General features: G+C 39.1%; 1 protein-coding gene across 4 annotated transcripts in view; it reads right to left on the bottom strand.

Annotated features, from left to right (window-relative positions):
• MYO1B (myosin IB) overlaps positions 1-23,716 on the bottom strand; it is a 200,390-nt gene continuing 176,674 nt past the window's right edge. For 2 of the 4 annotated variants that reach the window (XM_066322539.1, XM_066322538.1), the window contains exons 17-31: positions 22,832-23,058; positions 22,460-22,660; positions 21,343-21,436; positions 20,761-20,910; positions 18,611-18,679; positions 17,015-17,101; positions 16,623-16,709; positions 13,851-13,937; positions 10,642-10,716; positions 10,111-10,245; positions 9,131-9,237; positions 6,504-6,636; positions 4,838-4,990; positions 3,816-3,943; positions 1-1,295 (exon numbers count right to left, since the gene is read on the bottom strand). In XM_066322539.1, the coding sequence (XP_066178636.1) occupies positions 1,172-1,295; positions 3,816-3,943; positions 4,838-4,990; positions 6,504-6,636; positions 9,131-9,237; positions 10,111-10,245; positions 10,642-10,716; positions 13,851-13,937; positions 16,623-16,709; positions 17,015-17,101; positions 18,611-18,679; positions 20,761-20,910; positions 21,343-21,436; positions 22,460-22,660; positions 22,832-23,058 (1,857 nt within the window). In that variant the 3' untranslated portion in view covers positions 1-1,171. The remainder of the gene's footprint in view (positions 1,296-3,815; positions 3,944-4,837; positions 4,991-6,503; positions 6,637-9,130; positions 9,238-10,110; positions 10,246-10,641; positions 10,717-13,850; positions 13,938-16,622; positions 16,710-17,014; positions 17,102-18,610; positions 18,680-20,760; positions 20,911-21,342; positions 21,437-22,459; positions 22,661-22,831; positions 23,059-23,716) is intronic. The other 2 variants (XM_066322540.1, XM_066322542.1) reach the window with 2 other exon arrangements.

The following is a 23,716-nucleotide window of genomic DNA, read 5'->3' as shown; positions in this document are numbered from 1 at the left end:
GCACAGAATTAGAACAGTTTTATTACCATAATACCAATTTATATACAGACCCTCAAATTAAGGATTTTTTTTCTTTTTTTAATTCTAAGTATTCTTCCCAAATTGACAACTGTAGTGTACACTCTAAAAACTGCAAATTAACAACACAGATCTATTTTAACCCCTACATTGTCTATGCAGTCTGCACCAATCCTCTCTCTTCCACACAAAAGTGTATTATAAATAATCTCACAAAATGTCACGTATGTTTTATTGCACATTGTACATGCCAATATTTAAAAGAAAGGCTCAAACCTTTCATTTGATAACTAACTGTTTAAATAACTAGCATTTACTTGTGTTATGAATACTATTGCATTTTTCAGGCTCTAATCTTAACTCATAATTTAAAAGAAGAATAGCAGAACAGAAAATATGCCTTGAACTTTATAGCTCCTGTGGAGAAAAAAAAAAAAAAAAAAGAAAAAGCTTCTTTAATTCTGCTGATCTCTACTTTATAAAGTCATTAAAAACATCTGACCTAATTAAAAATGCTGTTTCGAAATTTCTTCATGTTTTACTACAAAATTATGCATGTAGCTGCTTGTGCAATCATCTATCCCTTCTATTTTGCAGAATTAGATGTCTCTGTGCTGTGCTGACAGGAGGGTTGAGTTACATAGGTCTTAGTGTGAGCTACAGGAGTTGTTTTATCAGCCTCTGCTGTGCTGGTCTGCACAGGGGTGGGACATGAGGAGCCTGCCAGACACCTGGACAGCTTGGGATGAAAGGACACTGGGCACAAATGGCCACCAAGCACCAAGGCCATGAATAATTCCTGTTAAACAGATCTCTACACTAAGGAATATGAGTAAATTATCATTAATATGTGGGTTTATGATATGCTGCACTAAAATACGGCTACTAAACAAAGAGAATGATTGGTTGTATGACAGATATGTGCCAGCTGGTAAAAAATGCCTCACTGGATAAAAATCTGCGTTTTGAGGGTTACAACTCTGGCATGAGCAAAAAAGATTTCAAAGTCGATCGATCAAATGTTTTGCCAAGGGTTTCTAAAGCTATTAGCCATCAACAGCTCCAGAAAGGGATAAAAATAGCAAAACCAAACCACTAAAATTGCACTATTACAAAGAAACAAGTCCATGAAAGGGAGAGTCACCAGCTGCAGTTAAGGGACAGCCACTTCGAGAAGCCGATTGTTTTTTCGCTTGCAAGTTGGGATGTTGCCATTTTTCTGGCTGCCTTGTATGAACTTCACACACACTTTGTCTTGTTTGAACTGGACCAGGAACCTAAGAGGCGGAATAGTAAAAATTTTAGTTAAGTGTGAGGAGGAAAAACAAACAAACAAACAAAAGACACATGAGGAGCAGAAGTTTTTTCCTGTTGGTTCTAAGCATCACTCCAAAAGATGTCATTTTCAGCTCTGTATTAATAGTAAAGAGTTGGGGAATAAATATAAAAAAACCCATAGGTTATGGTATGGCTAGAAACTCCTCCTAGTTGTATCTCTGAATTATTGCTTTTTGCCTATAACTGTGGACATTTTACAAGTTAGTTTGTTATTCCTTTAGAAAAAACAGCAGTTTGAAACAGAATTTCTCATGTACCAGAAATGCAGCAAAGACTATTTCCAACTACTTCACTGTCCACCAAAGGGACTTCTCTGTTTTCATGGAAGCTCAACACTTCTGTAGCAACATGGGGAGTTATCTTCTTCTGATTTATGCTTAATTTAGTATATCTAGTATTTTAGCAGCTCTCAAATGTCTAATCCTTAGTAAGGCCTTCCAGTCTCCTGCTTGGCAACTGAATTCACTTCCTGCCCAGCAATCTCCAAATTTAGACAGTTTCTACAGTTTGGGGTAAATTATTCTGGATTTGACTCTTCACTTTTTACTGGAAGGGAAACTTCACTGAATGTGGAGAATTGCCTTAAAAAAAAAAAATCACAAAAACCAACATGCTCCTGTGGAGTCTCAAACCTCTCACAGATCTGGATAGTGAGATTAAAAGCAATAAGCAAGGCAGTGCTGACTCTTGGCTCACATGCAGTGCTTGCTGACCTAAAAAGTCCTTTGTAATACAGCCGATTTTCCCTTTTAGCATCCTTAAAAAGTCCTCCAGCAGAGGCCAAAAACTTCAAAGAATTTGCTCTGCAGCCGGAAACCACAAATCAAGCTGACGGCAGAGCTCAGGGGAGGAAGTGGCCTCTGCTGAGCCGAGCTGCCCTTCTGTCCTGCTTCCCTGCTGCACAGCCCAGGCACTCGGAGCCTGCTCAGCACTCCCAGCCGTGCAGGCACCCCAAAAACGTGCACAGCTCTTACAGCCCTTGTCTCACCACCAACGCTGCATTTTCCTGCGGCACTGTTCCAATGTGATGCGTGCGAATGGTGTGTCCCTTCCTAAACACAGCCCTGCATCAACAGCATTCTTAGATCAGCTCTCTTCCCAAAAACCAGAGTAGTCTAGAAATCCCTAGGAGAAACTAGGGATTGCTCCTCAATGCCTAGTTGTGCTTGTGTCCAAACTCTAGCAGTTAGAGGACTCCTGCTTCACCATCGGCAGAGATGGGACTGCGAACAGCTTAAAATTATTTATTCTGGGTAAACTCAGTATCAGTACACACACACGAATGTTTTTAATCTGCAAGAGAAGAAACAAAAGCCACGTTGCAGAAAGCAAGACTCCCTGAAAGTAGGGTGTTTTCCAGACCTAAGGCAAGCAGGCAATAGTCCAGACTAGTGCAATGCATGCTTAAACTCTGCTTTAGTAGTTTATTCCTTTGTAGCTCCCCCTTAAACTAGAAACCTACTGGGGATAGCCACACTTTTAGAGACTAAAAAACGCACACTTTTGAGCAAAATAAATAACATCTGGTAACAGAATAAAGGAAAATGGCAGGTTTTATTCTGAAGGAAAGAGCAAAATCAGCCTTTTAATAAATCCCCAAATCTGAACAGATACAAACTGTACTCACTTCTACCATGAATCTAGAACACATGCAGTGTGGTACAGCCAGATAAAAAGGTTCAGGTTTTGCCTACAGAAAATTTAGCTCACTGTTGTTAAAGGGTTCCAAGTTTTCTTCTTTATTCAAAGTGAATAAACCCACAAAATCAACATTACTGAAAAGAGGGACCATATCACAGAACAAAAATGGCACATGACTAAGTGGGAGACTCTTACTCAGCAAACTTTAGGATTTCACACATACACACTCACAAACACCTTTATTCCATAGCTAAAAACACCACAAGGGCAGTCCTTAATTAAGGCCAAAATGTCAAACTGCACCAAGCAGAAAGAAATACTATTTTGAGATGCAAACTTTTCATCAAACAAAATTTTTAACAACCAAAAAACCCCAAGCAAAACTTCACAAACCTACACTGCACTGGGGAAGAGGCTTTGTGTTCTTTTGGGACTGTTTTCGGAAGAACTTGGCACGTAGTGTCCACTCTAATCTATAAATATCTCATAGTAATCTGTGAACTTTTCAGTCACATGCAAAATTGTTCTCTCAAATGTAGTAACTCTTGATTATTTCTACAGCAGCAATTCTGCTTCACAGCCCTATTTGAAACTACTTTAACAAAAGCACGTTTTCTGTAATGACTTTCGGGGATGCAAAAGCCAAAATGAACACTATAAATAAGGGCACACTGACAACTGGATCCTTCTTTACAAGTATTCCGTCAAGAGAAAAGAAGTATTAGCTACACAACAGTGTTTTGTTATTCTGACACTAGATGCTTGACTTTTTAGCATGCTGCATTGAAGCAAATGTACTCTTAAGCAAACAAACATACTCATCAGATATCTCGATGTTGAGCTTCTGTTTGGTTTGGCTGAGAGTAGTGCGGTAGAGTTTAGTGGCCATTTCAATAAGGTGATCACTGCTGAGCAGGAAATCTCCTTTAGTGGCAGCTCCTGAGCCCTGAAACAGGAAAGAAAGCAGTTAGGACTACCAAAACCTTGAGTATGAGTAAATGGCAGCCAAGCAGGAGGGTTTACAAGGAGTCTTCTTGGCCCAGTTCAAGGAAACAAAAATCTTCTGTCTCGTAAATTAAATAGGGATTGCAGCACACTGTATAGGCTCAAAATACCATTTGCACCCAAATAATCTACAAAAGAAAAGTGAGAAAGGTAAAAAACCGCCCCATTCCTTCTGGCCCTAAAGGAGGGTCATCTTCGCTTTCCTACAACACTGTAGTTGTTCCTGTATCCCTTGTCTGGATACACCACAGCAAGCTTCCAATACTTGCAGAAAGGAACAAAAGCAAATTACCAACACCAGGATTAGGATGATGGCAGTGAGTATGAAAAGACACAAAGTATATATGAGTCTTCAAATCCATTTAGGCTAGAACACAGATGCCAGCTTAATGATTTTAGCAGAGCAATGGTTACAGTGCAGTGAGGCAAATATAGCACTGAGCTAAGTTCTTTAGAACTGAGTGACAAATTAACTGTGCCTCAACGTGGACTTCTTGGCATCCCATAAAGAAGAGAGAAATATTCTACCAGTATATGTGAGGAAAACACTGGCACAAGGTACCTGAACCATATTACAAGTGGAAAACTCTGATCCTGAAGAGAAACATGAAGCCTGATTTTCACAGTTAAATGATCGTTCATAATGTAATAAACTGTTCTCATCTGGCTTCAGTAGCTTTAAATCAAAGTCTTATTCAGCTATGGCAAAGTTCAATAAATTTCTAAGCCCACAAGCTAACCCCTATGGTTTAATGATACAAGATAATTAACAAGCAGGTTTTACATCACTGCATTTAAAACAGTCATATTATTGTGTGATGGAGTGGTAACCAACCTCCTTGAGGTGCACGGCAAAGAATCCATCATTTTGGGAGCTCATGGACACTTTGGTCACATCTCCCAGTGGAACCTCAGACTTGATAGTCCCAGATTTTTGATCCGCAAGAAGAACGTTATTTTTGGTTAATAAGAAAATCCTGGATGCAGCCTGTGAAAATGCAAAAATGCAGGTCATTGTCTACATGAGGAAGGAACTGGTTTCCATCAAGCACCTACCAAGACTCCAGGGAGTTCACAGAGTTAAAAAGCTTGGCCCACATTAGCAAATGTGAGCATTGGATATTCAGTAAAAGCTGCAGATCACTTAAAATCAGGTCAAATTTATTTATGTGTCTAATTATAGACTGAGAAGCTTAGCTCATTTTGGCACATATGCTTAGGTATAAACAGTTCCTTTAATTACTGGCTCACAGCTGTAAAATTCGGAAAGTGAAACTCTGAAACTATGCAAATCAGGATAACCTCATTTCTCATGCTCTTTAAATCTCCAGGAAAATCATCACACACTAAATCTCTATATTGATCATTATTCCCCAAAACTATGATGCAGAGCAACACAAATCACTTAAGTGCTTTTCAGAGTTATGTTCTCCTCCCTTTATCTATTGGAATTACCCTTTAGGAGGATAAGCATTCATATTTTCAAAAGACAAATATTTTTAAAGCATGAAATGTGTGTTCTTAAATTTGTCTTAGAAAATAGTAAGAAAGAGAAATGAGAACTTAATCCACATACAGATTTTTCTCCTGTAAACTTTTAAAGAATAAAATCTTTATTAGAATTAAGAAGTAGCTGCCTTAAGCACATGGAACCATCGTTCATTAATTTTAATTTTTTTTTAAATCTTGAGAGCTGTAGCCTATGCGAGTACAGGAAAGATATTGTCTTCATTTAATTAGTTTCTTCTAAACCAGAAAATTAACTTAGCATCAACAACAGGCAACCTAATTTCACTCCTACAAATGCATAAATGACACCTACATCTGAGAAGTTGAGATCTACTACTTCTAATATTTAGACAGCTATGGGGAAAGCAATTAAGTTTACTAAGGCAGAAGAATACTTCCTGTTTTAATAAGTATAATTTAAATGCAAAATGTGTTCCATGTTGGCAGAATAAAAAGGTACCCACCATATTTAACAACTTTATTTAAATGAGACAAGAAGCTTGCCTCTTCATTCCAAAGAGCTTTGGAAGACAGGCAAAGCTAGCACAGTGTGCCACTCATAATTTTAAAAGATAAGAAAATGTGATAATCAGAAGCTTGACTGACAGCGTGGACTTTGAAAAGTTAAGTTTTCTAAATTCTTGACTAAGATATTCTCTAAATGTTTATTTTCTTTAATTGGCAAATAGAAGATCTTAGCTGAGTATAGAGACTACATTTAGTTGTAACACAATACAGTCTGTAACCCGTTGATGAGATACCTTTTCTGTTTGGAAATTCACTGGAAACTACAAAAGGATATTTTACTAATCTTTATGTAAATTTAAGAGAGATGTTAAAAACCACTAAGTTACATAAAAGCAGCATTTCCAGTCTTGCGCGAAAAAACATGCATTATTTAAAAAACCCTTGGACTATTACGAGTCTCGCTTTCACTGTATTTATAACAAAAATTATCTATCCTTCTGGATAAATCAAGTCCATGTGATTACCTTCCCATTGGCTCTATTGATCTTATTCACAACTTCTGCAATAATGATCTTCTCATCCACGGCATCTTTGAGTTTTTTGTACTTGGGGTTCTCGCTGATCTCCAGGTAAGCCCCTTGGAATGGCTGCCCAACACTGCCCAAAGGAAAGGCAAAGGAAACAGGGGTTAAACATGAACCTCAGGGAACAAGCAGACCTGGCACCCTCACAGGCCTCATGAGCAGATGCACCAAATATAATTTTCAGTGATGGTGAATGAAGAGAAAGTTATCACCAAAGTCAGAATAGGATGGAGTTTTTCCTTGTTCTGGAAGCATATTCCAATTAAAAGGGTCAAATTCCTTTGGCTATCAGACACATGACATCCTTGCACATGCAGTCAGCTATGATTTGTAATTACCCAGTAAGAGTCTCTGGGAAAACAGAAAATAAAACCTCAGTAGGACTGACACACTATTGATACTGACAGGCAGGACTTCAGTGACAGACCTGAACTTGCCTTCAAGATCTGCTGCTGTCTATGAAACATGTAGCAGCTCCTTGTCGAGATCTGCTGCACTTGCAAATTCCCCCATCTTTATACACCTCAGGGTGTTAAAGTAAGGGCTTCACTGCAGGCCAAGAACTGATGGATAGTCACTGCTCGCTTTGTTTGGAAGTCACTTTAAAAACGGTGATTTAACTACAGTCAAAACATTAATGCAAAGCTTTGCCAAGACTGGAGCCCAAGGGAAACCAGTATGTTATGTGGAACAGCCCTGCCTTTGCAATTGCATCTCTGGCACACAGAGAGATGGGAAAGAAGAGGAAGGGTATTGGAATTTTAGTACCCACAAGTCCCTCTCTCTCTTTAAATAATTATACAACAGACAGAAAATTAGCCACATCCTATGAACCATTATCATACTAATTAATCAGAAACTTTATACAGTAATTTTCTCTACCCTTAGGCCAATTAAAAAAAACCCCAAAACAACAAAACAGTAGGAGCTAATCAGCTCTGAATACCAGACAAAAAGAGATGGAAACGTTTCTAAATGAATGCAGGGTAGGGAAAGCATTCCAACTTTTTACCATGTTGGAGCTTTGGGGTTTTCTGGTTTTTATTAATTAGCATTACAAAACCATAGTCATCAAAAGAGTAGATTCCCTGTGGACTCCATCCCTGATCAAACGATGACAAGTTATAGCTAAAACTGAAATGAATCAGCAGTTCCTCTATCACATATACCACTTAAGAATGTCTTGGATAAAAAATTACTCTCATATATACATGTATATGTGTGTGTGTTTTGCTGTATGTTATTTCATTGTTCAGCTTTGGTGTAAAAAGTACCCAACCAGGGATGTAAATAGAATTCCTTCCTTCCCAAGGAGCTCTGTGCTGAACAGATGCATACTGACTAAAACCTAAAAAACCTGCTTGCTCACAGGAAAAGCCCAAAGGCACCATCTTTCTCTTTTCCCAGCAGCATAAAAATACATCCCAAAGCAAATAAGGAACAAACCACAAGCTAGCATATGTAGCCATTAAGTAAGTGATGTACTGAAGGGAAAAAAGAGAAATGTATACTGAGCCCATTACAGGAAAACAGGAAACGTCTCAATAAAAAAATGACACGAAACAAAACCAGAGAAACACACAAACAAACTAGCAGAGCTTGTCCGTGCATGGAACTGTTCTCATAAACTCTTGCAGATTCCTGTTCCTCCCTCTGCTGAACCTCGCTTCTCATTCTATTTGTTCCTGCTCAGCTCAAACTACAGCTTCTAAGAGAAAACTCTCTTGAGATGGACAAGATGGTTGTTTTCAAGAAAAAACACAATTTATAAGCTCATATTCCCTTTAAAAGTGTAAACCAACTTATTTTAAGGACATCATATCTCTGTTTTGTCAGTTTTATTGCATACCAAAAGAAGAGTATTCCTTAAATAAAATTAGATACTACTGCACTTTCTTCAATAATGCTGGTTCTACAGATAGCAATGACAAGAATCTGTCAGCTTTAAAGAACTCAATAATCTGAGAAACCAAAAAACTTATTTGCAGAGATTTCACATTATTAAAAGAAAAAAAAAATTCTAAAACAGAATTTTCCTTTTAAGTATCTTTGCAAAAAGATATGCACCAGTATATCTAACTCTTAAATTACCCAGTCTTCACCTTAGAGCACTGTGGTGAATGTGCTAAGTGTGAACACAGGAGAGCTCCCCAGCACAGCTCATCAGGGAGTGAGTGACATTGGCACTTTTCAGCCTGCCAGCTCAGTCTGCCTTTACTACTGCAGGAAACTCGATGGGAATGAGGGGAAAGGGAGAAAGTTGTTCCCTTCTGCAAGTTCCCCAAACTTGTACGGCGTGAGCAGGTCATGGGGGGGGTCATAAACCACCACAGATTCTGGACAGAAGCTCTTGCTATCACAGGACTGGGGGCTGTAACAACATCTAAGTTTGCTTCTGACTGAGGCCAGTTTTCAGAATGGTAAAGACAAATGATGGAGGGATGTTGCCAAACAAGGAAAATGCACATCCTTGCTTAAGATAAAAAGCTAAATCTTGCTTAGTTTCCCAAATCTATGTAAGAATATTGAATTTCTTGCACACTGAAAGCAGCAGAATCAGTCATTACCTGGCTGGATATAAAGCCTTCTTGTCCTTGAAAAGTTCACTTGCTTCCAGTTTTTCTTCATATATAAGCTTCTGCTGATCTGTGAACTGATCTCTGTACTTTTTACACTACAAAACAGGATATATTAAACAAACCATAAAATTATCTTTCCCAATCTCACAGCACCGCAGACTAATGTTTGCTCATTGCTCAAGATGCACATTCTTTGTATGCTTCTGGAGTGATTCAGCTCCATCCTACATGCCACTGATAACAAACAGGAGAGGTGTTTTTCTCCTCACCCATTCTAGATACTTCTGAATTACACCAGAAATTATATCTAAAACATCTCCTGTTTTATATATACATATATAACAATACATAAAACATCTGCACTCCAATGTGAGCCTAATCTATGAGATACCATTTATTGGAAGAGGGCACTACAAAAGTTCACAGAAACATAAATACAGTTCCACAGTTTTGGAAGTTTATGTAGGCAGAGAGAAAAAACACAGCTGAGAGGGTGAGTTTTGCAGGCTCAGGAAGAAAAACTGTTCCTTGACAATTCACAGAGAAAACACAGCCCACAAGATCAGTAAAACACCCCACCAGCACTTATACAGATTCTCTCGCCGTTCTCTCCGTCCAAAGATCCAAAACAAATTTCAGCTAACCACAGCTCATAAGTCAAAAATTCCACCCAGCACTTCCAGCGTTGGTCTAAGTCCTGGCCATGGACACAAGTATTACAAGCTACTAATTAACAGGCTGATGGCAGGAAGCAAACCTCTCTCCCTAGCCCCAGAAAGGAGTAGCCAGGATAGTTATATCCCTTGCAGGCCAAAGGCAATGATCAAAAAACACACTCCTTCCAAAGAAATAAAATTATCCTGGCTGGAACCGAAGGAAATACATCCTAAAAATAGACCCTTTGTGAACAAAACTGCTGAAAATCATGGGAAGAAGCTCTGCACAGACTGGACCAGAATGTGTCCTACCCTCCACAAATGGAAAATCCTCTTTAGTTCCTTGTGAGTTGAATCCAAGAAAAGGTAAGGCCTCGCTGGCCAGTTTTTATCTATTGGTGATAAAGAAGGCATCTTAGTCTTCATTTCCAAGAAGTATTTTTGCATCTGTGATAAAATTGAAGCAAGATGTTTTGTTAATATTCAAATATCAGAGTTATTGAAGTACGCAAGGAAAAGCAGATGCTCTGTGATTAAAAAACACAGTTACCAAACTGCAGCTCCCAGCTCTTATAAACCAGAATATGGATTTTTAAAGCCAGGTATATTGAGAAATACAGATTTAGGTATCACAGAAATGTGGCAAATACTTTTTACCCTTCTCACACCTTCAAACCTTATCACTATCCTTTCTTCACAATACCAGAATATTAATTTGTCAGTTTTCCATGTGCTTGGACATTTCCTTACAAAGACTATTATAACACAACTGTTACATTTGATAGAACATAAAAACTTAAACCACAGAAAGTGTACGTGTGCTTTGTACAGATATATACATACAAGTCTCTGAAGGGTAAATTCATAGATTTTTCTTCCAGCATTGGCTCTGAAGAATTTCCTGTATTCTCTACGGACCTGGAAAGTTAAACAAACCCTCAAAATGAATATAAAGAACGAATTTGTTTGCACAGGTACTTTTTTTAACAAGCACTATTGTAGAAAACATTGAAACAAGCATACATACATGCAAAGGGTTCCCTGAAACAGGAACATCACCTGGTCACACTTAAATTATGTGAAGCAGACCATGGACCACGATGTCTGAAATATACCTCATATGACCTGAGTGCAATTATTTGCAAACTTATCAAGGAATTTGAAATACTTCCCTCTAAAAAGGCAAACTATTCAAATATTGTCAAATTAACAGCATGAATCTATTTTCAATAGGCTTTTGCATGAAGCTGGACTGGAAAAAGTGGGGCATTACCAGTGATGATACAATTTTCTTGTGTCTGAAGTGACACTGCTTTGATGTCAATTATAGAGTTAAATGGTGAAATTTTCAGAATTTTCTCCTTTAAAATTTTTAATACACAGAGTTTACTATAATAAAAAGGGGATTTTTTTTTTTCAGGGCAGACTTCTGCATGAAAAATTTTTTCACACAAGCAGTCTTCATTCCAAAAGAAAAATAACATTTTGGTGCTTGGCAAGAGCAGAGACTCAACACAAAAACTGCTTAATGTCAGCAAGCTTGACACTTGCCCCCAGAATTTATTTTAAAACCAATAAAATCTAAAAAAATAATCAAAAAAGTGAATATCAAAACAATTTTTCCACGTGATATTAATTTTTAATACATACTTGGCAGTGCAAGTTTTAGAGTACTTGTTTTGCCTTTTGTATTTCTGTCAGTGCTAATTAGCATAGATCAAAGTGCAGAAAAGGCAGTCAGGGAGAGCCCAACTGCTCTGCAGTTTTATGTAACAACCAGGCTCACCTCAAGCTGAAACATCCCCCAGATTTTTTTGCAAATTCTGGCACAGTCTGCAACACACCTGTTATGGGTTTTGGGCAAAACCCAGGGAAAACATCATGGCTTTGCATAATTTACCCCAGAGCAAAATTTAGTGGTTTTAGCTAACTCACTATGTGTTGCAGGCTTCTCTGTAACCAGAATATAAAGGGAAACCCATAGAATAAAATCCCCATCAACTTACAGAAAAAAATTTACCCAGACACCCTCTTCTGCCTCATAGTGATCCATGCAATTTAAGATAAACCAGCATTTGGAAAGCAAGGATCTGTCACCATCTGGGGACAAAAAGCACCCCACAGGTAAACAGATTTTGCCTTATTACACATTAAGTTGCATCAACAAAACTGGCAGCATTCAGCTGTCATCATTCCATGCAAATTCAGCACACATCTTTTCCTCCTTACTTCTTAAGAAAAAAAATGTCAAAGTTCTTATTCATTCATTTTCTGCAAGGCTCATTTTCTGCTCTATAAGTAGAGTACATCCTTTATTAATTATTCAGGGGTGGTAATTAACACACTCAAAGCCACTCCAACCACAATCATCCCAAATCTCACCATAGACTCTCCTTAATGATCTTGCTTTATATTAATCTTTGCGAGCTGAAAGGTGTGCAAATTAATTTGGAAGAAAGGGACTAATAGACACCCACGCATCCTACTGGTGCTGCAGGGAAGCTGCAAAGCAAGCACTGAGAAATGCAAGCTGCTCCAGAAAAGCCTACATCTGGAAAGTACCACAAATGTTATTAAAATCTACTTGGAATACAATTTTAAAAACCCACCCCAAACTAAACAACAAAATCCTCACAACTTAATGGTTCCATCTTTGTCATTTTTATCAATTTTAATTCTTCAGCCTCGCATGTCATGGGTGAAAACACTTTGCCTTCAAACTACCTGTGGTAAGGATGACATGTTGAAATGACAGACTGTAGTCTTATTCAGAAAAATCTGTGTATTTCAGGTGAGATGGAAATTGGAAATGTAGCTTACACTATTTAGCGCTCTCACTGAAAACCACACCACAGACTGCAGAAATGCATTCCTGCTGTAATGTGCCTTAAAGGTTTTGGAGTCATCAGCTTGCATTTAAATGCTGCTGTTTGACATAAAACGGCCTCTGAGTTCTCAGGAGGGACATATCCTTGTTTTAAAATCATAAAAACAGACCTACTTTGGCAGTAGTACCTCAAGTGTGATTCTGATCTGCAGAATGACTTCTTAAAATGGCTCCTTTGTATTTTCCAGCTCTGGTTTCCATGCATGTATTGTAATGGATTTTTTTTCTTTTTAAATACAAATGAACATCTACTGTATATAATTATATGTTTTCTAACTATTTTTCCCATTTCATCACTGTCAGGATAAGTACAAGAATATGAGAGCTGAACTTTACTCTGCATGATCGAGTGAATTGTTCTTTTCATACCTCTGTAGTCTACAACAGCCCCATTAGCAGAAGTCATTCCCAGCCAAACCAAACAGATTCAGATTTCCGCAGTTCTTCAGGACTGCATCTGTAAAACTGTGTTATGTAAATCACTTGGGCACAGACCTGAAACATCTGAAGATGCCATTTTCATAGTCTATTTACAGAGCAGAACTACATTTTTCCAGATTACAGATGTGTTTTCTTTTGCCAACCAGTCCTTGAAAGCAAGGGACGGAAAACAAAACACTTTTGCATATCCCGATTTTTCTAGGAATTCACGGCTGTCACAAGCCACAGGTGTGCAATGCCAGGCCCTAAAAAGGCTGCTGGATGCAACAGGACATGACCACAGTGCCCTCCTCGACACTGGGATCGGTGGTCTACTGTGAGCAGCAGGGAGAGTCAGACACTTCTATCCTACTTCCCTTTCTAACAAGCAGAGGTCACAACAAGAAAATACATCCTTGAAATCTTTACAGACAGGACCTTTGCCAAGGTAGGTCAGGTTTTTTTAAGTCAACAACTGTAATAGAGCCCCTTTAATCTGAGTTTTGTCTTTCTCTTGAAAGCTGAGATTCCTGATAGGACAAAAAAACCCGCAGCACCTCATTGTTGCTGTAAAGTGAGGCAATTTCAGCTTACGACTTCTTCAGCCAAATCCATGACAAAATTAAACGTGTAAAAAACTGTCCCTTCTAGTGAGCCCACACAACGGCTTGTTTATGAAGTGTTAGTAAGGTGTGCCACGCTTTATTGAGATCACGTTGACAGATGGGAGTGTTGGAGAAAGTACCTTCAGTCCAAGCCAGAAAGCCCAAATGACTGCCACAGCATGCTTACGCCTAGCCTCCTCCTTCAAGCGTTTCAACTCCCTCCGAGCCTAAAAGGTTCAGAGAGTGAACAAGACAGACAGACAGCGCGATGCGGACAGCACGATGCCCAGGAAACGCCTCTCCCACACCGAGCAGCCGCCTGCCACCAGGAGAGACGAGGATGGAGCAGCAGCCCTTGACCTTTGACACCCAACGTGCCCTGGGAGGTGTGTGAGGCCACGGAGAAGGTCACAAAAGCCTCTGCTGCTGCTGGCATGGTGTGTACAGGTGGGAATTATGTCAGCCCTGTTATCCACTGCCAGCCCTTCCTCTTCCTCTGTGCACACATCCCATACCTTGATTCTAATGGGAGAGCTCTGCCTGCAGTTTCACGATCAAAGTGATGCACGTGGAAATCAAGACTTACTAAAATCTCACTATCTAGTCACTCCTTCCACTGGCAAGTGCCTGGGCAGGACAGAATCAGCTCTGAAACTAAGTGTCATGGTGACTTCCCAGCATGGTAAAGAGGGCTTTTATTCTGAAGGCTATTTTTTATTTTGATTGTTATGTAGTTAAAAAAAAAAAAAAAATCCCCAGCCTGTTAAATGATGTCTATCTGTGGAATTAAGGAGTAAAGCCATCAAACCTAGTGCATTCCTCATGTACAAAGAGATAGGCACCTTCCTACCTTTCATCAATCATTCCGTTTTAGGAAAGCAATTTGAGGCATGTGTGGGCAACTTAACAGAATGCCGCATTTCAGGAGATACCAGCACATTTTTTATTCAGTTATCTGATGACAACACTCAAGGAAGAGTTCCAGTCTTACAGGCTCATTCAGAGCAGCTCTAGCCCTGTATCTGCACTTGTCAGGCTGTAAGTTATCAGCCCTGTGCAGCAGCAGGTCCAGCCTGTGGCAGTTATGCTCTTCTGGTGCAGCTGGGAAGGTTAATGTGCAGTAGATGTAGGCTCAGAGATTATGTTTTCACTCATCTGCTTGGCAGAAAAGCTCCTACTGCACAGCAATGTAAAAGCAAGAACTACGCAAAGCTAAGTCTTTGTCTAGCTTGTGAAAAGGAAGGAAACTGAGTACTTGAGGCTCACTCTTTTTATTCTTTATTTTTGTTTGTTTGTGGGTTTTTTTGATAAAGCAAGAGACTTTTGATGATAACTTTAAAAATTTTTTGTTCTAAATATTCGCCCAGGAAAAGATAAAAGATCACACCGATGAAAAGTTGTCTCTCTTATCACAGATTGCAATTATTTTTCTAATCTTAATTTGATTTATATTATTATCGTTACATGCACATATATTATTATATTTAGATTAATTCTATTTAAGGAATAATGAGATAATTCTTCCACTGTGAATAAATTCCTGTGAGCCTACACTTGATAAAAATAACTATTAAACCATTTAAAAAATTATCCAAATCTACTAAATAGTCAAATGAGGATCTTTAGCATGGTTAACACTATTGCATCCGCTGGATGTATATTTTAATTCAGAGGAATATCTTAAAACTATGAAAACAAATATGTCTTCTGCAGTACTGAGCGATTTTTTGGTGAAAGGAACTCTGGTTAAAAATAAAATAAATTCTCAATGTATTGTGCCTAATCAAATGCAGAGGAACTGTGTGCCTGTCAAAATTATACTGTTACCTAAATATCAAGCTAGAACTGAAAAGTTCCAAAGACTCTCTAGTATGAAGGAAATTCTGTACATGCTTGTTTGGATTCCCAAGGCTGCCGTTTTGCTGGAAATCGAATAGATTTGTACCAAAATAGCAAAGGTCAAACACAGCATTATACTCCAGATGTAGTTTGAGTACATTTCTCCATCCAGTTGGCAAGGTGTTCTGACAACAGACCCACAACATAAATAATAACTGAAAAATGATTTAAATCTAATGTATTTATGGTTTTCAACTAAATTAGGAATTTATTAATTGAAACCAATATCTTTTTGACCTCTAGTGAACAGCATTTCAAATGTTCACATAACCCACAACTACAGGCTGGGGATTAGCAAGAATCTTTCAGTGGGACTTTGCTTCTGAAAACAAACAGCTGATGCTGAAATTCCTGGGATTTTTCTAGAGCTGTAAGTTTAGAATTGCAAACTAACATCATTTTCTGCTAAAAGATCAGCTCATAAAATTTCGCTTTACTTGTACTTACTGATTTTTTTTAACTGATTTAAATCACAGCCAGAGAATCAATCAAACCAATCATAACTAGAATTCAATGAAACTTAATAATGATGGTTTGAACTTGTAGATGAAGACTGTCCAGGGCACAGATATGTGGTGAAAATCTCAGCTGGATCACTAACACAGTGTCACTGAAAGCACTTGTTGGGGACATGGGGAGGAACACACCAAAACCCCCCAACCTTCTCTCCCCCCACAAACCATGCTTTCCATATTTACATGTAGTTAAATGCATTTCCTAACTTGAGATTACTGTAGTCCAGTCCATTTTTAATCTAGTCTAATGGCTTGTTAGTGCAAATCTGTAGACTTGGTTGCCATGCAAAGAATTTCCTACTCTACAAAAAACTGACATACACAATGCTATCAGATTTATTAGGTGTGGCGTGAATGGAGATGGAAGGAATCGATGATCATGCTCTATTATTTAAAAGTGAATTGTATTAGTCATTAATTCTCAAAATGAAATCATGATTAAATGCTGATATTGTTGAGTGATGAAGGGGGGGAACATGTGATATGTGCATGAAGTACCTTATATCCAAGCCAGAAAGCCCAAATAACAGCAATAGCATGTTTATTTCTAGCCTCGTCTTTCAGTCGTCTCAGTTCCCTTCGTGCCTGTGATGCATTTGAAAACGGGATATAGAAAAGCTTAGGAAAGAAAAGGTTACTGCAAGTTCCCATTGGTGCAAGAAAGAAAGCAAGGAACCGGTCACTACAAACAGCAAATATTAAAGCGTGTCCCAGCTTCCCAGATTGCACCAGCTACCACATGTTAGCAGCAAAGAGAAATCAAAAAAACAGTTCAAGCAGTCAAAGCGGTTTAAGCCACTGACAATATTCCAAGATAACTATCCTGAGGGACATCCTTCTTCACTCTGTGTAGGGACACACACCTGCACAATTTGCTGCCATTTTCTTACCTGGGTACCATGCCAATAAGCAGCAATTACTGTGGCAGCCTCATTACAGCGCTTCAGATGCTTGAGCTCCCGAAGAAGTTTCCGAGCCTGTAACCAATTTGAAAAGTTATTTTTTATTAACAAACTTTTTATATTTTTGAGGTAGAGCACTTGTAAATCTATTTCCCACAGCCCAGCCTAACATTTGCTGCTCTAGGGAGGATTCTGTGCTCCAAGACTTTGGGACTGGAAGGTTAGGGGATCTTAGTTCAATGCTCAGTTTTCTCCCAGATTTGCTGCATTCCCTGAGATATCTGTATGTCTGTTTGCACAATGGCAACAATATTTTTTTCTCCGTACAGTAAATGTCTAATCCATTTAGAGTGCAATAAAGAATAAATCACAAGTAAATTGCCTGGCTTTAGGTCACACTAAAGGCTGCTGTCATACCAGGCTTTCATGCACAGTAATGCTACTGCAAAAGAGCTTGTTCTCCAATGGCAAACAGAAAATCATAAGATGAAGCTTTTAACCCAGTTTCCTTCAAATAATGCTCATGGGAAAAGACAGCACATCAATAGCTAGACTGAAAGGATATTTTTAACCCATTAAAGAAAATAATAAAGACAAAATAAAAAGCGAGAGAAATGGCAAAATCAAATCATGTTACCTTATTGCTGGCAAACTTTAAAGCCTTCTGGGCAGGAGAGACTATTTACACCAAGAGCTACTAACTGCAGCCCCTTCTTTTCCTGTCTGACAGAAAGGGAACTGACTCCAGAACTAAAGGCAGTTCTTTCTCCCCTAACTAGAGGGGAAAGCCACATTTAGCAGGGTGAAGAAAGGTTAATAAGAAAATAGAGAAGCCTAGGGTCGTTTTTTTCTGAAGATGGACAGCAGCAGTTGCTTTAAGCACCATGGCTGCTTTCATGTGAGCTGTTAATCCCATTTTTACCTCCTATTAAAGCGTCATTCCTTAAATATCTACTAGGGTGCCTGATTATCCCTTCACAAAGTACAAACCTGTCAGAGAAGAAGTGAAGTTGTGGCAAACTGAGGCAGAGTACAAGCCCACAGCAATAAACTACCTTCTCAACACAAGTACACTTTTACTCCTCCGCTTAGCAGGCAGAGAATTCAAGATTTAACCCAAGTAACAAATTGCCCAGGCAACCCAAACTTTTTATTTTAATCCTGCCTTCAATTTGATTCATTCTTTGAGAATCCTGTTAAGCATAAAATAGCTGCCAACCACAACTTGTTTCTTCCAAATCAGTCCAGCACTAGTGTTTTCCTAAGGCCAGTGACAGAGCCCCAGAGCATCTTTCTCTGGAGCTGCTGGCCTTCTCAGTTCCTTGGCAGAAGATGCCTCAAGGACAACCCAGTGGTTTAGTGTGGTCCCAGCATTCCACCTGCGCTCTTTGCAGACATTTATAGCCCAGTGCAGACATCCTGAACTCACCTCTTCTACAGCAAACACCAGTGTTTGACAGTGGCTGTGGCACAGCCACAGCTCCAAGGAGAGAAGGTGTGAAAGGCAGGAGGCTCAGTGCACTTGGAATGTGTTTTCTGTCCTGCTCCTCACCAAACAGACAGCCTCAGGAACAGGAAACTCACCTTCCACCCTCTGATGTACGACTGAACTGTAATAGCTGAACTCTTTATCTTCTGGTATTTCTTTTGTTGCTGTATTGGAAATAAGTATGTGATGCTTAGAACAGAATATTACGTCTGTTAAACACTGCATAATAAACATAACATTTGGCAATATGCTTGAGGAGACAAACACTAAATGTAAAAAGTGAACAATTTCTGACTGAGCAGATCAGAGTGTAGATTCTATGTTCAACTCGAGGGGAAACAAAGCACATCAACAATGCTGCATGGACAATGTCACTCTGTTTACAGAAACACTAAGTTCATGGTCAGCAGCACAAATGCAGATTAAATGCTAACAGTAAGAGCTTTATTTGTCTTTCCCACCACCAGAGTAGCACACAAACTGTCACAAATGCTCAGGTTTGTTGGCTAAGCTTTTTACCAGTTTTTCATAAGACATGTGCTTTTCCTATTACCCACAGTACCTTTATTATGGCTGATAATAACTTAAGAAGAGGAAAAAAACCAAAACCATGGATGCCTGAATGAAATGCTAGAGTATTATTTAAGTATGTCAGGTTGAACAATGAATTTCCTGGACAGCTGAGTACTTTCCTTCTAAAAAGCTCAGTTCTCTAGTAGCCCAGCATTCAGTATAGCACTAAATTGACAGACTTTGCAACAGGGCTTTCAGCCCACTCAGTGACAGTGAAAATCTCTGTGAGCCAGCTGGAGAGGGGCCCCTAAGGGCCACCCTCATGCCACAGCTGCTGTCTGTCATGCCCTCCAAGGCAACAGGCAGACGAGTGCCTGCAGATCCTTGAGTCAAGCCTCCAGTACAAGGAGTTACTCGAAAAAGCTTTTTTCATTCCAGGGATTTCCTGTGAAACCTTCCAAAGCACGGTGCCTACCAGTCGTGTCGGGTTAGGAGAGCAGTGCCTTCCATCCACGTGAAGAGGCTGAGGAAGTGTCTCTATCATCACCAATAAAACAACTGCTGCCATGTTTCACCATCACCCAATAAAGGTTTGCAGTTAAGAAATCAGCAGTCCTTGGTCCTGTACTTGTTTTCATTTCTTTATATTTAAAGTTGTGCCAGTCTAGCTGCAGTAAGTTCCTTTTAAATTCATTAAGATTGAGTGAGATCATAATGAAGCCATATGGGCACAACACAATTCTGTAATGATGCTGTTTGTAGGAACAGGGCTTTCAGTCACACAAAGTCAGACAGAAGAGTTTTTACAGTAAAAAAGTATGCTTGAGTCATATTTTATCCAAATGATCTATACTTCCCTCTAATTATCCAAGAGAAGTGAACCAAACACTGATGGCTTTCAAGAGGACAAACGGAAGTGCTTGTCAACTGAAAAACAGGGATTTGTCAACTCTGCAACTTGCAGTTTAGGAAGACTTTCTTTCCAAGGTACTTTATCAAGGTTTCTGATATGCTTGTGCTATTCTCTAGCAATAACAAAATGCAGCTGAGAAGTTCAAGAGTGGTTTTAAAACCAAATAAATCTTTTTCATCACATAAGTCAGTATTATTTACTAACCACCAAGAAGAGGTGAAAGAGTTGTGTAACAGAACTGCTGTTCAGTTTGTGGCACAGAACACTCAGTCCACACATAGTACAGAAACTGCTGTAGGATTAATTGTATCAATAATGATACCAAATTACCAGTCTTAGGAGTTACAATTAAAATAAACCCCTACAGGCGGCATTCTTGAGTCGAAGGCAAATGTTCCAAATAAGGCAAATACACAAAAAGGCTTAGGAATGACTGAACTCCACAGAACTGCACATGTATATTACTGAACATTTTTTACACATTAACCATATGTTTTGAGAGCACTGTAAGTGTTGAGAAGCACAGCATTTTAGCTGAATGAAAAAGACTCTTCCCAGCTGAGCCAAAGAATCCTGCTCTCCTAGAGTGAAAGGACTCTGGTGAGCTTTTTAATATTTTAAAAACAAGCACAGTGTAAGCACTTAACAGTAGTCTATAGGAACTAAATTTTCTCTATTCCCGCTATTTGTACTTAAGTATTAACATAAAATTGAATTCTTTCAACAGCTCTCTCTACATACTGAGGAAAAATATCCCATGAAGGTTACATGTATTAAACAATGAAGAGAACCCCCCAGGTAGCAAGGATGGTATCTTACTGCATATCTCCTGTACCAGGAAGCGATCACAATCTGGCACTTTTTCATTAACAGGAAGCGAGTACGGCACTTCCAGCCTCTGTAAATCTTTTCAATTAGAGTAGCCAAGTCCTCCAAACGCTGCTTTCTCAGGTCTTCTAGTTTGAAGAGCTAGGTGTGGGGGTTTTTAGGGTTTTGTTTGACATTGGAAGAAAAACAGCAGGAGAGAAGAGACAAGGGAAAAAAAACCCATAAGCACAGCTCTTGTAAGAGAAATCTCTTCTTTACTGAAGTCCCCCCTCAGTCACACGCTGTTTTATCCACCTCCAGAGCTACAGGCAGTTACACCAACAAGATTCAGGGCAGATACAATGTCACAGGTCAGTGCTAGAAAATTATATCAAATTAAGGCTGACAGCTATTGTAGAATCTTGATTCACATTGATTTTAATGGGTCTAACATTAAAAAGTGCTCTTTTTTTTGCTACAATGATAGCAATATATCAAAGCACTGCATGTAGAAAAATCTGTAGGAAGCAGGTAGTGAATGATGCTGTCCTCATGAGAGAGGGCTTGATTTTGCAGAAGGCATTTTTCACTTACTGTTCTTGGGTTGCGGATGAATATCTTTGATCTACCAAATGAAAATTCCTCTTCAGGGATTCCCAATTCATTAAACAGCACTTCTACTCCAGCCCTAAGAAGGAGTAAATGAGCTTAACAAACATGACCTCCAGCTCTAAAACTTCTTAGTTTACATATTCACAGTTTAATTTAAGGGAAGTATGTGAAAGCATATTTTAAACTTTTAAATAGCGCTTGACATAAGAAGATTGAAAACCTAACTCATTTACTCAGTGGTCTATTCAGCTAAAGGCAAGAATAATCACTGAAAAGATTCAGAATAATTTGATGAAAAAAAGAGGAAATTTTATTTTACAGCATCAGCAACGGCCTATTTTTCCCCCTTACATTTATAATTATTTTACTTAAAAACGTAAGAAAGGAAAAAGGAAGGGATCACACTAATGGCAAAATGTGAAACAATGTCTGACAAGTTTGAAAATTGCCAGCATTCCATTCTCATCAAATGCATTTTATGAACATCAACAGAAAAAAAGGAAAGCGGACCTGTGCAGATCTTTGTGATGATTATTGCCATGCTATTGTTACCAATGCTGCACTGACACCATTATCTTGATAACCTAAAGACTTAAAATGTAGCTAAAAGATGTTAATCAATTTTGAAAGATAACTAAATCATGCTTTTGGTGGCCACGTGAAAAAAGAAATAATAGAAGTTTATTTGCCCATCCCAGACATTATTTGCAAAAAATACATGTGAATACTATGCAATTTAAAAGTATACATTTATATAATTGATTTGCAAGAGGCATTATCTCATAATCATTCCCCAATCATTATGTAAAATTATTCCTGAAAGGGCAGAGGAAGATTGCATGGCTGTCTTCAATAAAATGTATGCTCTTACACTTTGAAAGTCGGTTATTAAAGATAAGTGTCCTCCTGATCATTCCAGACCTCCCAGTTATTTTGAATCCACTGCAGTATCTCTCTCTTACCCCCTTTCCTTCAGACCCAAATCAGTAAGGCCTGCACTGTATTCCTTTTGCAATGTGCGCATACCAATTAAAAACTCGGGACACATGGGAGGTGGGAATTTCACTCAGGACAGGTGGGAATGCTGCTGTTTGCCTACCTGGCTGGCCCTCTCCAGTGGGGCCAGGTCTGCTTGCAGAGCATTTTGTACCTCTCCAGGCAGGGCTCGTAGGGCTGTCGGAAGGCGTAGCCCGCCCTCCGGACCCGCACGTTCTCCAGGAGCCCCAGGTACCGGATCTGGTGGCACACCAGGGCTTCGTTGAAAATGTGTGCAGCCTTTTTGTCATTGGGCTTGATGCACCTGCAAAGGTAAACCAGAAGGGACATCTCTTTGCGCTGTAGGCGCCAACAACCATTATGGTGAGTTTAAACCACACCTTTCAATAGTTTATCCTTGGCCATCAAGATTTATTTTTAGTTTTTATCACCTCATCAAACAAATTTTCCACATCTTTAGCACTGGGGGATTTACCTGATGTAGTTTGGATTTTTTGTCTGGAGATTTTTCATCAGGGTAGCAACTGAAGCCTTGAACTGTGAACCTGCCGTTGGTGGTCTTTTCAGGTTGATCTTAGCAGGGTTTCCCTCTGGGAACAATGCTTTGATAAGGGAGTGGTTGGCCTTCCACATGGCCTGGGAGAGGTCACGGTACAGAAGATCGTTATTTTTGTCAACAAATCCTTCCACCTGGTACATAACCTGAACAACAGAGAAGAGTCTCATTAGCACAGGTTTTGAACTACAGTGTAGATCAGTTCAAAACTGACCCAAGAAACTGATTTCTCCTTTTTACACACTGTCCAAAAGAAACGGAAGATATTTCAGCTTTCATATTAAATCTGACATTTGGACAACTTTTTGTTGGATAAAATGTCTGTGAACACGCTACCTAAGAAAGATACATTTTCTCATACTGCCAACAGTTCCCTGTGTCAATCAATTCTGGTTTCTGAAGTGGAAGAAACCCTTTTTTCCATGATAACTCTGACACACCACCACCTGCCAAGATTCCAAAACATTTTTTTCCTCTGATGAGGTTTTTTCTCCCTCTCTTTTGAACCAAAACAACAACAAAAATACCCTTTCCTTACAAAGTACTGAAGTGCTTACATTATTTGCCTAACCAGAACAAGATCTGGAATATCACCTCTTGCTATCGCAGTGCACGCAGCAAGCTGCGCATCCCCCAGGGGACTGTTATTTTAAAGGACTTTTACCAGGAAAGCAGTCCAATAACAACAAGCAGGAGTACAAAGCTCTGACCTGCAGCTGGGTACCCAGGAGGCAGCCAGAGGAACTTCATGCAGATCTCAGATTGCTACTGGCTTCTTTAATTTTTGAGGGAAATTAGGAATCT

Source organism: Sylvia atricapilla, chromosome 7 (assembly GCF_009819655.1).
Source record: "Sylvia atricapilla isolate bSylAtr1 chromosome 7, bSylAtr1.pri, whole genome shotgun sequence".
NCBI classification, from domain to species: domain Eukaryota; kingdom Metazoa; phylum Chordata; class Aves; order Passeriformes; family Sylviidae; genus Sylvia; species Sylvia atricapilla.
This window is presented reverse-complemented; position numbering and strand designations above follow the sequence as displayed.